Here is a 17208-nt window from a genome sequence, read left to right as displayed (position 1 = left end):
ATGCATCTTTTAAAACGGCAATAACCATTCATATTACGTTAATTTTATTTAAATAAATGAATTCCCCCAATAGACTATTAATGGATGCACTCTAGTGTATACAGCAGCTGTGTGAGTACCATGAGCAGAATCCCAATATAGCAACGCCATATCTGTATCCACCAGGCAAGTACAACTTCCTACCGTTGTTTGTTTAAACCATAATCCAAGTTTAAAGCTAAACAAGAGGTGATTGTTTCTTGTTTCTTCAGTTTAAAACACAGCTCTTACCCCAGCCATGAAAACAGATATGTACACTGAATGACGTGCTATTGGAAAGACTTTAATGTTTGAATTTATTTTTACTCACAGGACACAGAGAACATTATGAGTATGTTAAACAGATTTGTACAGCGGCGTGCTTTAAAGGAACACCTTATTTGTGATTATTAGATCTCCAATGATAGAGATTATTACTGCTTGTCTAACCTGCTTCAGCACACCTCCACCGAACAAATAAAGCAATGGCACATAAACCTAAAACAAACATGAGCTCTTTCATCATTTTACACCCCTCAGGATCATAAAGCTGAAATACTGGCTGCCTTGGTAACAGTCTATTACCTTGATTTACCCACAGGGACGGCCCATAACAGTGGGGAGTCTCTCCAAATAGTCATGCCGAGTTACGCCGCTGAACTCGGCAAACACATTGAAATGTTTTTTCTCCATTTGTCATCAGTATTTTACGGCTGTTATTGATCTTCAAATGCAATTGGTACATGCCCTTGGTACACTTACATGATTAAAAAAATAAAAAGTAGTTCTAAATTATTGCTTTCCTTACACCTGACAGTGCAGTAGTGCTTTGTAATAATGGAAGTCTTGGTCTTGTACAGAGAATTACAGAAAGACCAATGCGATTCCAGGCAGATGTTATTTTTAGACTGGTGTTCGTCTGGGAAGGGGCGACAGAAAGACACAGTGCCTCACATCTAAGAAGTGAAAAAGCTGCTTCTGTAGTTTCCCGCAAGATTGTAGAAGACTCTGTCCCTTTTTCCTCGGCGGATTAAGGTCAGTCCCTGGTATGCAGAAGAATAGCTCCCCTGCTCAGGCTGGTGCTCTGTTGTTAGGGAGAACCTGTGTGTGCTCTGCAGCAGCTGCCTGAGGCCGGGGACGGACTTCCCCAGAGGCACAGCTTGCAGTTGGAACGATACCTCTTGCCACTGTCCGTCAAAGAGTTGGATCATGTCCGTGACTAAGGCCGGGGTGTAGCCTTGGCTCAGCAGCTCTTTAGGCCAGCCGGGGGCCAGAGTTACAAAGGGGAAGATGTCATTTATGGTTGCCACAAACTCTTCACCATCCATATACCCTGGAGTCTGAAATCCTCCATAGATAATATCCATGTTTATCCATATTGGGTGGTGAAGGAGGCTGTCCTCGTAGTCCTGTCTGAGCAGCCTGAGGGTGGGAGCGAGTGCGTCCTGTGATCTGATTCGGAGGTAAATACCGCAGGGTTTGGGAGATGCGTAGATGACACGTAGGGCGTCCTGCAGTACCAGCTCTGGTGTGGAGCTCTCCACCATCAGCGCCTCTGAACTGCCTTCTCTGAAGCCCACTGTAATCACCAGCATGCCCCTGTCTTCATCTACAGACAGAAGATCATCAGGTAGGACTGTCACTGCGCTGCAAACTGGTCTTACAGTTTTTCCCTCTAGGAATTGCTTACAAGCACAGATTAAAAAGAATAATTTGAATACTAACATTGGAAATTAGGCTTCCCATCTTTTGAAAATGAACCAATGCATCTACAAGTTGTACACCTAACTTCAAACACCACAGAGTAAACTCACAGGAATCACCAGAAAGGTTGGGGACACAAGCTCTGCGATTGTCATGGGTTACCTCTGAGTAAAGACATCAGAGCCATGCCGTTGCCAACTGTATGCCACTTGATATTCAAACCATCGGAGTTCTCAGGCTTGAAGTAGTCGACCAGGTCTCCTCCGGGGTAAAACCTCCTCGTTTGGTTTCTCTGCACTGGAGAAATCAGAGCAGCAACAGTAAGATGTTAATATGCTGTATCAGAACAATGAGTCAGCAAGGCATGTCTGCTCTGTGGTTCAGTTTATGAGCACTGCAGAGCTATAAATAGAAAGGAATATACAGATTAGATTGATCCTCTGTGTTTGATATAAAAGGAAGTAAAAAAACAAAGAAAAAGCAGCTGTAGGAAGAACAGCAGAGGAATCAATTTAATTTTTATGTTAGGCTACATCTCAAATAAACTGGTTAGTAGAATGTTGGTTGAGAGAACTTGAAAGAAGAGAACAAAACTACCGCAGTATTTATATCTTTTATCATAGTTATAATGAAGGGAAAATCTACAGATTCAAAACAAAAAGCCCAAGGCCTTCCCAGCTTGCCAGAACACATCTTCGATCTCAGCTCACTTACTTGCAGCCTCTTTAAACTGTGACAGGACTGGTTCGTAGATGTCATAGTAGATCTGCTCTGGCAGGCTGTTGTCTCGTATGAATAACAGGTTGTCCACACTGACAGGATCGTCCTTCCCCTGCCACAGTGTAAGGCTGTAACTGAAATACAGAAGGTGCAATACACAGTTTAACCTTAGGACTGGGCAGCTTTCTAGTAGACTGACCGACCCTCACAAGAGATGAGTTGACATTAACTAATTGTAAGTAAGAGTAGCTTGTACACTTCAGATGGCAGGTTTGCATATTGTCACTTACAATTCCCTTAATTAATAGAATTAAGGGTGAATACATACAATGTCACACTGTGTGTAGTCCCAGATTTTGGGGCCTGAGGGGCTGCCACTTCATTCAGCTCTATAGAAAACTGTCTTAGATTCTGTGCAATCTCAAAGAGAAACGGTGTAGCTCTGCAGGCAATCTAACACATCTAACAGCTCTGTAAATGTACATACTAAGGAAAGAATGGCAACAGTGACAGCATATGCACCCTGGTGGCGAAATCTGCATGTTCTGGTCATACATCCGTCATACATGTTGTCATGTAATATGGCTTTGGAGACAAGAGAATGTATCAAGTAACTCTATCTAAGTCCTTTTGTTCAATATTTCTTGATTTGTTTTTACAGAACGACCACCCTCCCCCCCTCCATGTCCATATATCTCTGTCTGTCTTCCAGTCATGTTTAGACTTTTCAGTCGCAGAACCCCTGAATTGTATTTGTAATGTCACAAGAAATAATCCCTAAGGGATGGTTACCTGGGAGACTGCTTCAGCAGCCAGCTGAAGTGTGGCCAGGCCAGTTTACACATGACTGCTCGCACCGGGAAGGTGACTTTCTGGGGGATATTCTTTATGATCTCATACATTTCCTCAACCATGGCACGTGTGTAGGTCTTGTTGGGAAATAGGGACAAGTAGACGGCCTTCCAGCCTGGAGATATGGTGGCATTAGGAAATTTCTCTTGAATGAGGTACACAAACCTAAACCAGCAAAGATATAGTGTAGTATTTTGACATGATATTTGTTTTCACACTATGTTTAAAGCTTTTTTAGTCTCAATAAACACCACATTACAAGGAAGTGAGGTTATTTCAAGCTTGCAATATTTTAAAATGCACATTGGTATCAAAAGAATACTTATGAAGATCCCTTGGAACATATTAGTGGTCAGATTGTGGACAGTCCTTATTCCTCACATACAATCAACCTTCCTTTTTTTGTGATGTCAGTCAGTGGGATTTTACTCACCTTGTGGCGTTAACTACAGGCACCAACCCAGGCACATTGGGACCATGGAGAATATCTGCATTCAGCCACACTGGCCTGTTCTTTCCTGATTTTGACACTTGATTTATTAAAATGTCCAAAGAAGGACCCACTGCTTCAAGGCTTTTGAAATCCAGCTTTATACCTGCACACAAACAAGAAAGAGGAAGAAAACATTGTTAAATAGTGATTACATCCTTTTTATTATTATTATTATTATTATTATTATTATTATTATTATTATTTATTTATTTATTTATTAGCAGACGCCCTTGTCTGGGGCGACTTACAAAAAGTTGTTTAAAGTTGTTTTATTCATTAACGAATTAAGAAAAAAGCAAAAGACCTTTCTTTGATTTGAGAACAGCCTCCAGCCACTGTTGGAGAGTATTATCACTGTAGATAGCAGGAGGATGGGCCATGACTGGGATACTGGTCTGGTTGGCTGTGTTGTATCCTTCCAAATTAACGTCAGCCTCAAGGACCATCGCATCACCTAGAAGAGGACAGCAACGCTGACAGCTGGCAGCACAAGAAGTCTCCTCACAATGAAAAAAGTCTTAATGCGCTACACTGCAGCGACTACAGATATTTATGATCATAACAGATAGAACTAGAATAGAGATGCCCTTAGAAACTCGGTTTTGAACTTATGCGTTTCCTTTGAAATACTAATGATGGGCTCTCACAGTATATCTTGAACTGATTTGTTTCAAACTCATGGCAAAAGGCCAGATGAACTCTGTGGTCTCTCTGGCACAGGCAAGCTTTCAGCAGATCAGGCCGGATGAGACAGTATGCATGCAAGATATCTAACAGTATGCACACAGGTAGATAAAGCAGTGCATTTGGTTGTTTGTCTAGAAAAGGAAACAGCATCTAACAATATAGATTTAACTATATATTTTCAGGTATTTGAGTATGGTACTTCTATTAGCAGCCAACTGTTTTATGCACCAACATAATCATAGAATAATTAAAAGAAGGGGGAGTCACTTACACATAGTTAAAAACATTTAGATAAACATGTATTCTGAAACCAAGAAGCTGTCTTGATCTGTATGAACACTGCTATCAGTGGAGAACTTCACAGATTATTTAACTTTGTGATAAAAGAGGATAAACAATAAAGAAAAAGAAAAATACTTACATTTCATATTCAAATCTTTATTTTCCTGAATTGTTACAGTTCCCTCAGACTTGCTTTTTTACTACCATACTTGTAATTTTTGTAAGTCTAAAACAACATTAATAAGCTTACTTTGCAGAGCTTGCTCCATTTCATGTTTTTTGTTTGCAGAATGGTACCAGGAAACCTGCAGTCCATCTTTCTTGTCTATGTAACCAAGGTGCAGTAGATAGTCAAGCATATCTCCTCCAGTAGGGAAGGATGGTTCTGGCGCAGGATCTGTAAGAAAAGTAGACAATCTACTGAACTGGTGGTGCTGCTGATTCAGCGTCGGATGAGAGCCAAATAATAAAAATACAGACTGCAGAAGGATGGCAGCAAACACTGGCATTGAACTCAACTTTCAGGGCCAAGGACAATACATGCGAGTTAATCAGTTACCTCTGCTTCTCCTGTATAACATAAATCAATACAAACGTCTTCAACCCAGTAGCTGCAACATGAAATAATAGTTTGATTTAAAAAAAAGTTACTATTTTAAAGACAAATGCAATAGTGCCATTTCTATCTGTGGGAAATTATGTACCATAAAAAGTAACATATTGTCATACCAATCCACAAGAAAGGGGACAAAACTGAGCCAGGAAATTACAGACCAATCAATCTCACCTGCATTACATGTAAAATGTTGGAAAAAATTATCAGACAGAAAACAGGGGAGCATACACACCAAAAACACACAAGGTTCCACACCAAAGACTGATCCTAAAATTGGAAGCTGTAGGCATTCAGTGTAATGTAAGTAGACGGATTATGAACTGGTTGATGTACAGGAAACAGAGGGTGTCGATTAGAGGAGTAGCTTCTAACTGGAGTGAGGTTGTTAGTGGAGGTCCACAGGGATCAGTACTAGGGCCTTTGCTTTTTCTAATCTATATTAATGATCTGGACTCTGGGATAGTTAGCAAACTTGTCAGATTTGCAGATGATACTAAAATAGGTGGCTCAGCAGATACAATCTCGGCAGCACAGGTTATTCAAATGGACTTTTGCAAGGTATTATTGGAAGGTGTAGAATTTAAAACAAGGGCAGTGATGTTCAGACTGTACAATGCACTAGTTAGAGCTCATCTGGATACTGTGGACAGTTCTGGGCTCCACACTTCAAGAAAGATATCGCTGCTCTAGAGGCAGTTCAGAGGAGAGCAACCAGACTTATTCCAGGTCTGAAGGGAATGTCCTACTGAGAGACTGAGGAACGGAAGCTTTTCACCCTGGAACAGAGGAGACTACATGGGGACTTGATTCAAGTCTTCAAAATCATGAAAGGCATCGACCACCTCAAACCTGAGGAGCTTTTCCAGATCAGCAGGGACACACGCACCCGGGACACAAATGGAAATTGGGCTTCAAGGCATTCAAGACAGAAAACAGGAGACACTTCTTCACACAGAGAGTTGTCACAATCTGAACAAACTCCCCAGCGATGTGGTAGAAACTGAAAATTTGGGAACATTTACAAATAGATTAGACAGGATCCTTGGATCACTCAGTTATTAATGGACACCAAACAAGCAACGATGTGTCGAATGGCCTCCCCTCCTTTGTGAAATTTCTTATGTTCTTATATCTATTAAAAACAAGGGCACTGCAATTCGAGAATAGTAGATATGTACAGCAGAAACATTTATTTAAACAATGGTAAGATGTTCAGTCTTTATTCCGTTAAGTTGACAAAAACCTGTTGCTCCAGGGAAATTAGGTAAGAAAACTTTGCTTCTTAACTTGACCCGTCCAGGGGAGAAATATAAAAACCAACAATATATCTTTATTATTCCCATTTGCAAAATACCCAATATTGTAGGATTCATATGAATTTCAGAAAATAAATGGACTATCTGACGTATTGTTTTCTGGCTTTGCGATTGCTATATTTAACAAAATCAAACAAGCTACTGTGTAAAAATAGTTATTGAATACAGCATTGTATTTACCTGGAGGAGGACTTCTGTTGAGAGAAGTGACTGTGATGATCACAAGAACTGCAGATACGAAAACTGTGACTGCTAGCATGTTGCATCCTTTTTGAGATAGGCAACATTTTCTCTTCTCCTCTTTCCCGTCCGACATGTCCTCGGCTTTTGGAAGGGAAATTACAACTGTACAAGTCCAAACCGAGAACAACGCGTTGTCGTATCTGAGAGGCAGATACGGGGACGAGTTGGCAATATCTCACGCTTAACAGCCCTGTTCCAGAGTACTGGCTATAAACCAAGTAACCTTACTTGGACGTTTGATCTATTTGCTGCTATTGTCCTAACATTAATTTTGTCTGTCAGTTAGTAAAGTACGGTTCTCTTACTTCTGCAGACTGCAACTTGTTAATATCCCCCTATTTAATGTGCAATAAAGAGTGCAGCTGGCCAAATATTAAAGTTTCCTGTTACAATGCAAGTTCTCGTCAAGAGACTTTGGCTGCAGTGCTTTGCTTCAGTTGATAAGATATGGATTTACATTAATCGCACAGTACCATCTGCTTTACCTTTCTGTTTTATGAGGCTGTTATTTAAGAAATCTGTCATGCATAAAAAACCATGCAATAAAAGAGGGAATTATTATAACTGCTCATACAATGAGTACTATGTAGCAGCATTACAAATAACCCCCCCGACTGGTTTAGCCTGCAAGAATACGTATGTGTTAATATAATTTATGAGTGAGATCATGGATTAAATCCAACTTTACACCTGCTGTCACTAATGTATGTAGTGCACTGAATGCTTGATCACATGCAGATTAAGAAGCAGCACTGAGGTTGTGCTGCTCTTTACTGCAGCCAACAATGCTTGAATGATTTGTATGATAACAATAAAACAATCAACCTATGTGATACCGTACGATACAAAATACAAAACAAGCTTATTCTGAAACATTCCTGTTACATTTAATATAATGAAGGGCAAGACACAGAAAACACAAAGTTCTCCCGTCATAGATAAAGGTCAGTCCAGGAAACTGTTTTGTTACTTTTTAGGCTCTTTATCCTTTGCATTGCCTTTGTGGGACCCAGGCTATGGTGCCAAGTTACTACATGAATGCCATTTATTTCGCACAAGAAACGTTTAATTTAGATAAATATAATAAACAAGTCACAAGGCAATTTTACATGCATGTACATGTGTAGAGACCCATGGTTACTTGTAGTCTGATAGAGCGCTGTGTGGTTTGAGTGAATATTTAAGCTTTCACTTTTTGAGGGGTCTGATCAACTGGGACTGGCCTCATAGCTTCCATGGTGGCATGTTGTGACTTCAGAGATGACACCCGGGCTCTGGCTTCCAGGAGTCTTTTATTAGCCTCGTCGGCCAGAAATGAGTCCACAGCCTCTCGCTTGGCAATACCCTCAGCCTGAAGTGCCAGTGTCCTGGAGAAAATAAAATGAATAAATAAAAGGCGGAAAATGTAGGAACAAATCCATAAAGAGGCCTGGGTTATGTTCATCAATCGTGTGTTGAAACATTATGATGTATTCTTATGCACAGTGTTTAAATGTTTACATTAAGAATTAAAGGCCAATGTGACTTTACGGCGGCTTCAAAATAGATTTACAGTTACTGAAATTGAATTGATTGATTGATTGTGAAGCAGAGGTGAAAAAATACACACATCTGGTTTGCTCACCAGCCACAGGTAGAAAACTGCTTGGCAGAAATTATTCAACAATAATGTGACTTAAGTAGAGCGTGGAAGCAAAAAGAAACGGTTCAATTCTGAACATACATGTTAATAGGCTGCACATCTGTTTATACTAATTCAAGTATTTAGCATTTGAAAATACACGACTGAAAGGACTAATAACAAGAACTCTGTATTGTATTAAGTATGCAATACTCATGGTGGCCATTATTACTATTGATACCAACGTGTGGAGAATAATTATGCTATTAGGCTAATTGTATATTCACATCATATTTGAGCTTTTCACACTTTTTAAATATATTAATGTAGAAAAATAGAGGTTACACTTTTTTCTGTCTTGCAGTACCATCAGTCTAACACAGGGACATTATTGTATATATGAGTAAATTTACAACCAATTCAAGTAAAAATGTGTAAAACTGATAAACATAGCCCCTGGATTCAGAATAATTGCCATTCTCCAACAGAAAACAATGTCATGCAGAATAAATTATTATTTTGATTTGTATGCATGTATGTGTATAAATTTGATTCATTATTTTTTAAGAAATACCTGTGCTCTATATAGGCCCTGTTGACCTGCTTTTGCTTCTCCGCCTGCTCTTTGCAGCTCACCACTAGGTCACTCTTCTCTTGCTGTATGGCACACTGCCTCACTTGTGTGCTGTGTCTCGCCATGGTCTTGGAAAGGGATATATGCTGGGAGCTGAAATCCTTTACTAGCGCATGCTCAGCAGCCTGCCGTTTCTTCTTCTCAGCAAACCTGGCATAACGTTTCCGTGCCGACTCTATGAACTTGGTCTGGCTGAGCCTCTGCTGCTCCAGGGCGCTCCGTCGCTCCATGTCATCCTTCTCTCGTCTCTGAAGAGCTCCATACTTCCTCACCTCAATGTGCCCTTCGACGTGATTCTGCACCTCCACTCTGTTAGCATGGACCTGTGTGACAAAGTCAATCTTTTTGGCCATATTTTCAGCTTTCTGCCTCTCCCTGTATGCCTTTTCAATGACTTGGAAAGGAGCAAGGCTGATGGATCCATGTGCCTTGGCGATCAGTCTCTTCTCTGCACTCACTGGTGGAAGGTAAGGGATTTTAGGCTTCTCAGCTTCCTGCTTTGCTGAGTGGAAGTCATCAATGGCCTGCCTAATGTCCTTTGCACTCTCTTTCCGGGACATCAGCATGACACTGACTGGATCCACATGATGGAAGACTGCCTTGAATCCTAACAAGCGAAAATGTACCTTCTCAAGCTCCTCTTCCATTACTTCTTTTGAGGGTGATACATCTGTTATAACAGAATTCAAGAAACAAAATTAAGTGCTTTTTGTACTGTTTAAAACTATTTAAACTATTTCAAAATTGTACATAACTGGAATGTTCACAACACCCATCACCTTCTTAGTAGTCATGTTTAATTCTAAGAACAGTAGCCTCTGATAGGGGAGAAATGGCTAAAAGAAATCAACTGACTGCAATATTATTACTTTTAGTCACAAGTCTTCATTTTTTTGAAGTTCCAGTAATATACAAATGTTTGAATTTCATGCCTAATGAAACAAAATAAAACAATGGACTTGTTCTGTAAATGAGAACATTCTGATGAATTATGAGCACACTGACAAAAATGAAGCTCAGGTAATGCAATTCAAATATTCATTCCTGCTGTGCCAAATCCCACATTCCTGTTCATATAAATGTGTTGTTCAAATCAAATCAAACATCATTGCATTACTCTGCGTTAAAAAATTGTTTTCAAGGTTCGGTAATCGGTATCAGTCTTTATTAGCACATGACCTTGTGTGATTTATGCTGGTAATATGAATCCAGCTGTTTTGCTCCTTGACGTGCGGGCGGCAGGCTAATCACATGTGTGAGTGTGCAGGACTGCTTCATTAGGCAGGAATGGGCTCTGCAACATGGCTGTTTTGCCTTTCTGGCTCTCTCATTGTGTTGCTGCACTCCTCAGTGCAAAGTGAGAATTACACTATTAAAAACATATAGACCCATTCTGAATAGCCCATAAAAGAAGAAACCACTGTAAACAGTGCCGTTTAACCATGTGTCCAGTCTCTCGCTTTCAGTTTCAGTCTGTTGCATGAATTCGTACAGTCCTCTCAGAGTCTTACAGCACCACCCACAGGCTGTTAAGATTAATATTGGCAACAATTAGTCCTATATTCCATGCTATTGTAATAACTTAGAGTAGATGACACACATTTACAAGAGGAAATATCTCACTGAGGCTTAAATATGACATTGATGAAGAGCAGATACATCCTACACAGGCTGCAAAAGGGGTTTTGTGTACCTCTGTTCAATGCGCTGTTTTTCCTTTTTTTGTCCTTTTGACTTTTGCTCTGATAAGGAGTGTTATAAAGAGGGCTGAAATGCACTTTTCCTCTTTGGGCTGAAGACACCTGACTTGTGTCACATTGTAAAGCCTAATTAAGAAAATACATAACAAATACAGAGCAATAAGATACTGAAATTAAAGAGTACAAAACATAGGTATATTTAAATAAATTCAGTATTTAGTGGTGGTACGAACAGTGCTTCTGTTTTTAAATGTTACACAGGAAAAGCGTGTATTTCCTGTGAGCTACACGCACACTACTATACCATAGAGTTATGTTGATTCCACGTTAGAAATGGTTTACATATTCTGAAATCAATGAACCGTGCAGAATGAAGAAAAGTAATGCATGTTGTTTACTGTTTATATTTTACCTGGAGAGCTTCAGATTTCAGAAGTTTGGTCAAGTCCAAAGTAAGATGCATGATTTTCAAATCTCTTTCTTCTGAATTCTAAAGGACATAAACGTTTCATAGAGTACAACTCTTCCCAAAGTACAATTTGTTCACTTCAGTAGTATCAAGAGCAAACTATTGAACTGAATCCATAAGGAAATATGAAACCATGACAAATTTGCCATTTTTAGACTGCAATGATTTTGCAAGCACTCATGATAACAATATGAAAATACTGCAACTTTCTGGCAGAAAACACATACAAATACATTTAATAAGAAATAATTTGTATTGATATATTACATTTTTATATATATTAGGTTTAATTCATTACCATCATATACTCACTATTTTATTTTAATGGAAGGAACTGATAATGCTGATTACTTCTGGTAAATAAACGTACCTGTTGTTGGATGGCACAAGAATTCCTTCTGGTTTCCTTCTGACCCTCAGACCACTGTCCACTGGAAGCTGAGTAGATATGACTGCAATGATATTTAGGTCTGAAGATCTGTGGTCTTTTACAAACAGGTGATAATAGAAAGACTTTTCAGAAAACAATAAAGAAAAAAAGGCACATTTCTAATCCACCAATTCTGCATTTTCACTATATATATATATATATATATATATATATATATATATATATATATATATATATATATATATATATATATATATATATAAAATGAGACATCACCCTTGAAGATTCACTTCAATTTCCAAGACATTATGTATGCAATGTTATAATGGTTATACATCATGCTATTAAACCTAAAGGAAAGGGATAGTACGTTGTATTCTTTGTCTGCAACTTTTGTATCGTGAGATAATTGTTACTGCATATGTTTAAGACAGAGATCGCTTTTGATTAATTTAACATGGAGTCTGAAATATAGCATATATTACACATATCTAAAATAAAAAATGAAATATTTACCCAAGTCTTTTTCTTGTCAGGTGACCTCGAATCCAACGTTGAATAATTGTCATTGGCGAGTAAAAGGCTAGAATTGTATTTATCTTTGAGACAACCTCTCTGACTATCTTCATTTCACCTTCAAACGATTCCTGAATGAGACCAAACACTTAAAAACAATAGGGTGTTGTAATGTGGGCATAAACACAAATACCAGGCTTTCATTGACATAAAAAATTGGTATATAAAATAAATAAATACATAAATAAACAATAGAATTATTATAATTGTATTACATAGGTTAATGTAATTAGCTACATTGTAAAGGAGTAGAATGCCAAATATACCTTGATATCTACCTTTTTAGATCTTGGGCAAAGATCCACAAACAAATGGGGGCTCTTGGTTGTGAATTTGCGAGGAAGAGACCAGCCTTCAATGATCTCCTCATCTGACACAACAAAGTTATCCAAAGCCTTCAAAGACCATATGCTATTGACAATGCAGTGTCGGTACCCTAGTGTCAAACTCAGTGGAGTGTCGAACAAGGTCAAGGCAATGAGGTGTGGGCATCCTGACAGCCCCTCCATGTCCTTCTTGTTTCCAATGCAGTTGTCATGCAGATTGAGGATTTGCAAATTCTTCATAGCAGCCCAAAACACACTTCCTGGGAGCTGTGTTATCTGAAAGAAAGGTCCCAAGAAAACTGTTTTATACTACAATGTGTTTATTGACTATACTTTGCAAATGCAGATTATTCTGGAAACCAACCAACATGCAAGAAGTGAAATGACCACTTACCTGATTTCTATGAAGATCTAGTCTAACTAAACAGTGGCAGCTGATGAGGGCATCGATTTTCGTGATGTAGTTGTTTGCCAGGATGCAGATCTGAAGTGCTGTGCAATAGTCCAGGTTTTGCACGTTTTTCAGTCGCAAGGCACCCAATGTGAGCAGCACCACGTCCCGGAGCTCCGCAGGTGGGTCCCCCTGGCAGACCGCCCGGCCGTGCCGCAGCGCCAGTGACCCGGAGCAGGACACCAGCAACTCCTCGGCGCCCAACTGACTCATCCAGTCATATTTTGACAACAACTGCTAATGAAAGTCACTGTTTTTCTTACCGAAGTCAAATAAACTGTATTTTTTTCTGGAACTACATAGTTAAACGTGCACAGCACTCTATTAAAATAGAGCATTTACATCTAATAAATAAGTTGTAATAATAGCTTAAGGTTTGTCACTCAGGATGTAGTTTTTTTTATTTTATTTATAATATACAAATATCATTCCTGCTCATAAAAAGGTAAATTGTCATAACATTTATCTTAATAAAGTCATTCACGCCGCTGTCAGGAACTACGCTATGTGTGGTTGATAATGTTACTATGACGATAGACTTCAGTAGGGAAACAACATTTAAGAAACTAATTAAAAATATTTGATTTAGTCCTAATTATCGTTTGAAAAAACAATGTATTCAATATCAGATTTTTTTATGTATATATTAAATAATGCAATATTTATAGTTTGGATTTATTTTTCCCAAACTAAACATGGCCACTATCACTTCACTACTATATATTTCCAAAGTATCACGTCCAAAGGTGTTTTAAGATAAACCTTTATAACCGTAAATGCACATTTTTTAAAAATATAATAAATTAAACATTTTAATCTCAGTAAAATATATCTCGTATAGCTCATAAACGCGAAACTATGGCGCATTCCCTTTTTAAAGATGGCGGCTTTGTGTCTCTGGGTTTGACGGTTCCCTTGCTCGGGGTCGGAGGTCAGCACAGGATCATTTTACAACACAATGAACGAACTGCAGAAGCGCTGGAAGCTGTCGTTGCAAAAGTCAACGAGACAAAAACTGGAAAAGTTTGACCGATTAAGAGGTATATTCCCTTGACCTATTTTTAAAAATACCATTAGCTAACGAAACTTCAGGATATGACTGGGTTTCGATAGCTACAGAAAACGTGTTAAGAATGGTGCGATATAATTAGGCTACTTCTGTGATTCGTCATTTTAATATGCACCTGGTGCGTTCATATTGTGTGGGGTTTGATGATCTGAAGTTACCTATGTTTCATAAATATTATGAAATGAATTAGATGGCATGAAATTAATAGATTAAAATTGGTGTCTGCAGGGAAGAGAGTGCAGGATGGGGAATTCTGGGATGTTGCCATCATCACCGCAGTGGATGAGACCCAGAAAGCTGCTTATGAGATGCAGATCACCGACAAGCTTCACCGAGGGGAGCTTCCTCTTGGCGTCCCTTTCCACGTGTTTGCGGACCCTCCTGGCCCCAAAATCGGTCAGTATCATCAATTAACTAATTAATCAATTAATCAATTAACCAGATTAAAGTAAACATACTGTGATAAAAAAAATAAACATGTCTTTCCTCTAGGTAATGGAGGGTCTACTCTGCATTCCTTAGAACAAGTCAAGGATATGTATGGAGAAAAATTAAGTGGATTCAGAATAATTATCATTCATGCAGGTAATCACCATCCTTTGTTCGTAGAATTTAAAATCAGTAGCTACATATATGTATTTTTAATTGCTGTGTTATCCATTACTACTTGGAATAACTCAATTTTCATTTGTACATGTTATTAAATTCCTTAACAGGAGGTTTTAGTCAACGGCTACCTAGTGCAAGCGCTCTTGGGAAAATCTTTACAGCCCTGCCCCTGGGTGACCCACTGTACCAGATGTTGGAGCTGAAGCTGGCTATGTACATTGACTTTCCTTCACACATGAGGCCAGGAGTGCTGGTAACCTGCGCTGATGATATTGAGCTTTACGCCATTAAAGAGAATGTGGCCATCGTGTTCGACAGGCCCGGCTTCTCTGCGTTAGCCCACCCATCCCCTCTTTCCATCGGGAGGACTCATGGAGTGTTTGTTCTGGAACCCGCAGCCGAATCGGACCTTCCTGAACTGGAGTACAGGTCCTGTCATTGTTTCCTTCACAAACCCAGCGTCGACAAAATGCAGGCAAGCGGAGCAGTTTGTAGTGGGGTGTCATGTGCAGAATATAGCAGCAGCTGTGTGAGTGGCTCAGAATTTGTTTACACAGATAGCACATATTACATAGACTATCACACAGCCACACGTCTGCTTGCTTTACTCAAAGAAATTGGACCGCTAGATTGTGAAATAGATGCCTACGGTGATTTCTTGCAGGCCTTGGGTCCTGGGGCAACGCCAGCATATACAAAACACACTGCTAATGTGACAAAGGAGGAAAAAAACCTGGTCAATGTTAGAGAACAGATATTCTCCCTTCTTAAAGGAACCCCACTTAATGTAGTGGTGCTAAATAACTCAAAATTCTATCATGTTGGCACTACCCAGGAATATTTGTTTCATTTGACAGGAGACCCAGACCTCAGGGCAGAACTTGGTCTACTTTCTGATGCTTTTAGTATCTGTCCAGGTGACACTTCAAAAGATTCTGCAGTTTGTGTTATTCACAGCCTTCTCCATCCTAGCTGTGCCGTGGCTTCAGGTTCAGTCATTGAGTACTCAAGGCTCGGCCCTAATGTTACTGTAGGTGGGAACACTATAATTAGTGGTTGCTGGATAGATGGTGGCCTCAGTGTCCCATCTAATGCTTTCATACATTCACTGACTGGGAGTCTTAACGGGGACACAGTGTTTGTCACTATTATGTTAGGAATAGAGGACAATGTGAAGAAAAGTGTGTCGTCTGTCTCTGACATTAGCCAGCTGCAGTTCTTTGGAACGAGTTTAGTGACGTGCCTAGGCTGCTGGGGTCTGTCTGTTGGAGACCTGAAGTTCTCAGGTGACCAATCCTGCCTGAGTTTGTGGAACGCAAGAGTCTTTCCTTTGTGCTCTGATCTACAGAGTTCATTCGCAACGTCCCTGCAGATGATTAACTCTTTGCACAGTGAATCCAGTTGCAGCCTTCTTCAGGATTTCAAATTATTTTCTTTGCAGGAGGCTCTTAAATACAAAGACTTAGACAAAATGCTAAGATTCAGGAAGGGTCTTTTTGAAGACATATGTAAGGAGAAATCGAAGGCTAACTGAAAGTGTCTGGCCTTTTTCCAAATAATGTTGCAGGGATACGCTTGGTGGGTGAGAGGGTTGTCTTAAGGGAGCAGACTTAGATCTGTTGGTGTCCAGGGGTACATAATAATGTCTTTCCACAATATGCAATATTTGAACAATCAGAATGATGTGCTTAATTTTTAAATACAAAAACCAAAACCTTCCTCTTTGTATGGTTTTATTTGTGAAAAGAACACATGCATTTGCCATTATACATTTAAGTTGCATAATTCACATTTTAAACAGAGGAGGGTAATCTGTCCTGATATCCCATGATGCCAAGTGTGTGTTTTTATTTTGTACCATTACTTTCTTAGCAGATTGTGGTCAAAATATAAGATCATAAAAACTATGTAAACGTGTAAATAATATTAAAAAAGTATATTTTTCTTTCAACTGCTTTTGTGGCTTGTAATTAATCATCCTGTCCAGGTGTGGAGTTTTCCAAGTAATAAAAGGCAGCTGTGCTGTTTGGTAATTGTATCCATACTGATTTTTCTTCGAAACCCTGGGTCACTTTGTGTGTCATTTATTTTTATACAGTGAATGACATCATAATCCAGTTGTGTTTGTATTAGGACATCAAATAAGAAGGGCAATCTCTTTAATAATATGCTGTATAAAACAAACTAGAAAAGCATGCCCACTTCGCTTTATATATCGCTGACAGCTGCTGGGATACTTAATCTCATGTCATGTTTCCAAATCTTAGTTGGGCACCTGCTGATATTAAGCAGAAATAAAAATTCTCTTGTGATTTGTTGACGATGGCATCCATGCGAGAAGCTGGTTTAAGATTGTTAAATATCCTGGAGAGAGGTTTTTGTAGCTCAGAGACTTCATTTCAATACCTTTAAATAATATATGATTGTAATT

The 17208-nt window shown here is 39.2% G+C and overlaps 3 protein-coding genes across 5 annotated transcripts; 1 reads left to right on the top strand and 2 right to left on the bottom strand.

Moving 5' to 3' along the window:
• Window positions 1-321: 321 nt before the first annotated feature.
• fam151a (family with sequence similarity 151 member A) lies at window positions 322-7528 on the bottom strand. The gene is made up of 8 exons (XM_066692112.1): window positions 6869-7528; window positions 5007-5153; window positions 4092-4241; window positions 3728-3890; window positions 3235-3459; window positions 2437-2576; window positions 1885-2019; window positions 322-1627 (listed from the first exon to the last, which is right to left on the bottom strand). Exons 1-8 carry the CDS (start codon window positions 7002-7004, stop codon window positions 975-977), a joined length of 1749 nt encoding a protein of 582 aa, XP_066548209.1. The 5' UTR covers window positions 7005-7528; the 3' UTR covers window positions 322-974.
• A 544-nt stretch (window positions 7529-8072) lies between these two features.
• lrriq3 (leucine-rich repeats and IQ motif containing 3) lies at window positions 8073-13698 on the bottom strand. Of its 3 annotated transcripts, none has more exons than XM_066692108.1 (8): window positions 13043-13698; window positions 12589-12924; window positions 12263-12393; window positions 11726-11840; window positions 11299-11376; window positions 10880-11012; window positions 9127-9856; window positions 8073-8298 (listed from the first exon to the last, which is right to left on the bottom strand). In XM_066692108.1, exons 1-8 carry the CDS (start codon window positions 13310-13312, stop codon window positions 8112-8114), a joined length of 1980 nt encoding a protein of 659 aa, XP_066548205.1. In that variant the 5' UTR covers window positions 13313-13698; the 3' UTR covers window positions 8073-8111. The 3 variants fall into 3 exon arrangements, with proteins under 3 accessions (XP_066548205.1, XP_066548207.1, XP_066548206.1); XM_066692110.1 differs by having other exon boundaries at window positions 11726-11807; XM_066692109.1 differs by having other exon boundaries at window positions 12601-12924; window positions 13043-13697.
• A 269-nt stretch (window positions 13699-13967) lies between these two features.
• fpgt (fucose-1-phosphate guanylyltransferase) lies at window positions 13968-16728 on the top strand. Its single transcript, XM_066692111.1, has 4 exons — window positions 13968-14139; window positions 14397-14564; window positions 14661-14753; window positions 14885-16728. The coding sequence occupies exons 1-4, from the start codon at window positions 14058-14060 to the stop codon at window positions 16309-16311; spliced, it is 1770 nt and encodes a 589-aa protein (XP_066548208.1). The 5' UTR covers window positions 13968-14057; the 3' UTR covers window positions 16312-16728.
• Window positions 16729-17208: the final 480 nt, after the last annotated feature.

The sequence above is a fragment of the Amia ocellicauda genome, chromosome 19 (assembly GCF_036373705.1).
Source record: "Amia ocellicauda isolate fAmiCal2 chromosome 19, fAmiCal2.hap1, whole genome shotgun sequence".
Lineage (NCBI taxonomy): Eukaryota > Metazoa > Chordata > Actinopteri > Amiiformes > Amiidae > Amia > Amia ocellicauda.
The sequence above is the reverse complement of the archived record's forward strand: the minus strand, read 5'-3'. Positions and strand labels throughout refer to the sequence as shown.

Coding starts and splice junctions, on each gene's coding strand:
- lrriq3 (XM_066692108.1), bottom strand. CDS start 13,312: ATGAGTCAGTTGGGCGCCGAGGAGTTGCTGGTGTCCTGCTCCGGGTCA. Junction 11,377..11,725: donor CTTGTGCCATCCAACAACAG/GTACGTTTATTT, acceptor TATGTCCTTTAG/AATTCAGAAGAAAGAGATTT. Junction 8,299..9,126: donor AGGGCCTATATAGAGCACAG/GTATTTCTTAAA, acceptor TATTTTCTCCAG/GACACTGGCACTTCAGGCTG.
- fam151a (XM_066692112.1), bottom strand. CDS start 7,004: ATGTCGGACGGGAAAGAGGAGAAGAGAAAATGTTGCCTATCTCAAAAA. Junction 4,242..5,006: donor AATGGAGCAAGCTCTGCAAA/GTAAGCTTATTA, acceptor GTCCTCTTCTAG/GTGATGCGATGGTCCTTGAG. Junction 1,628..1,884: donor TCTGATGTCTTTACTCAGAG/GTAACCCATGAC, acceptor TTCTGTCTGTAG/ATGAAGACAGGGGCATGCTG.
- fpgt (XM_066692111.1), top strand. CDS start 14,058: ATGAACGAACTGCAGAAGCGCTGGAAGCTGTCGTTGCAAAAGTCAACG. Junction 14,565..14,660: donor CCCTCCTGGCCCCAAAATCG/GTCAGTATCATC, acceptor TCTTTCCTCTAG/GTAATGGAGGGTCTACTCTG. Junction 14,754..14,884: donor AATAATTATCATTCATGCAG/GTAATCACCATC, acceptor ATTCCTTAACAG/GAGGTTTTAGTCAACGGCTA.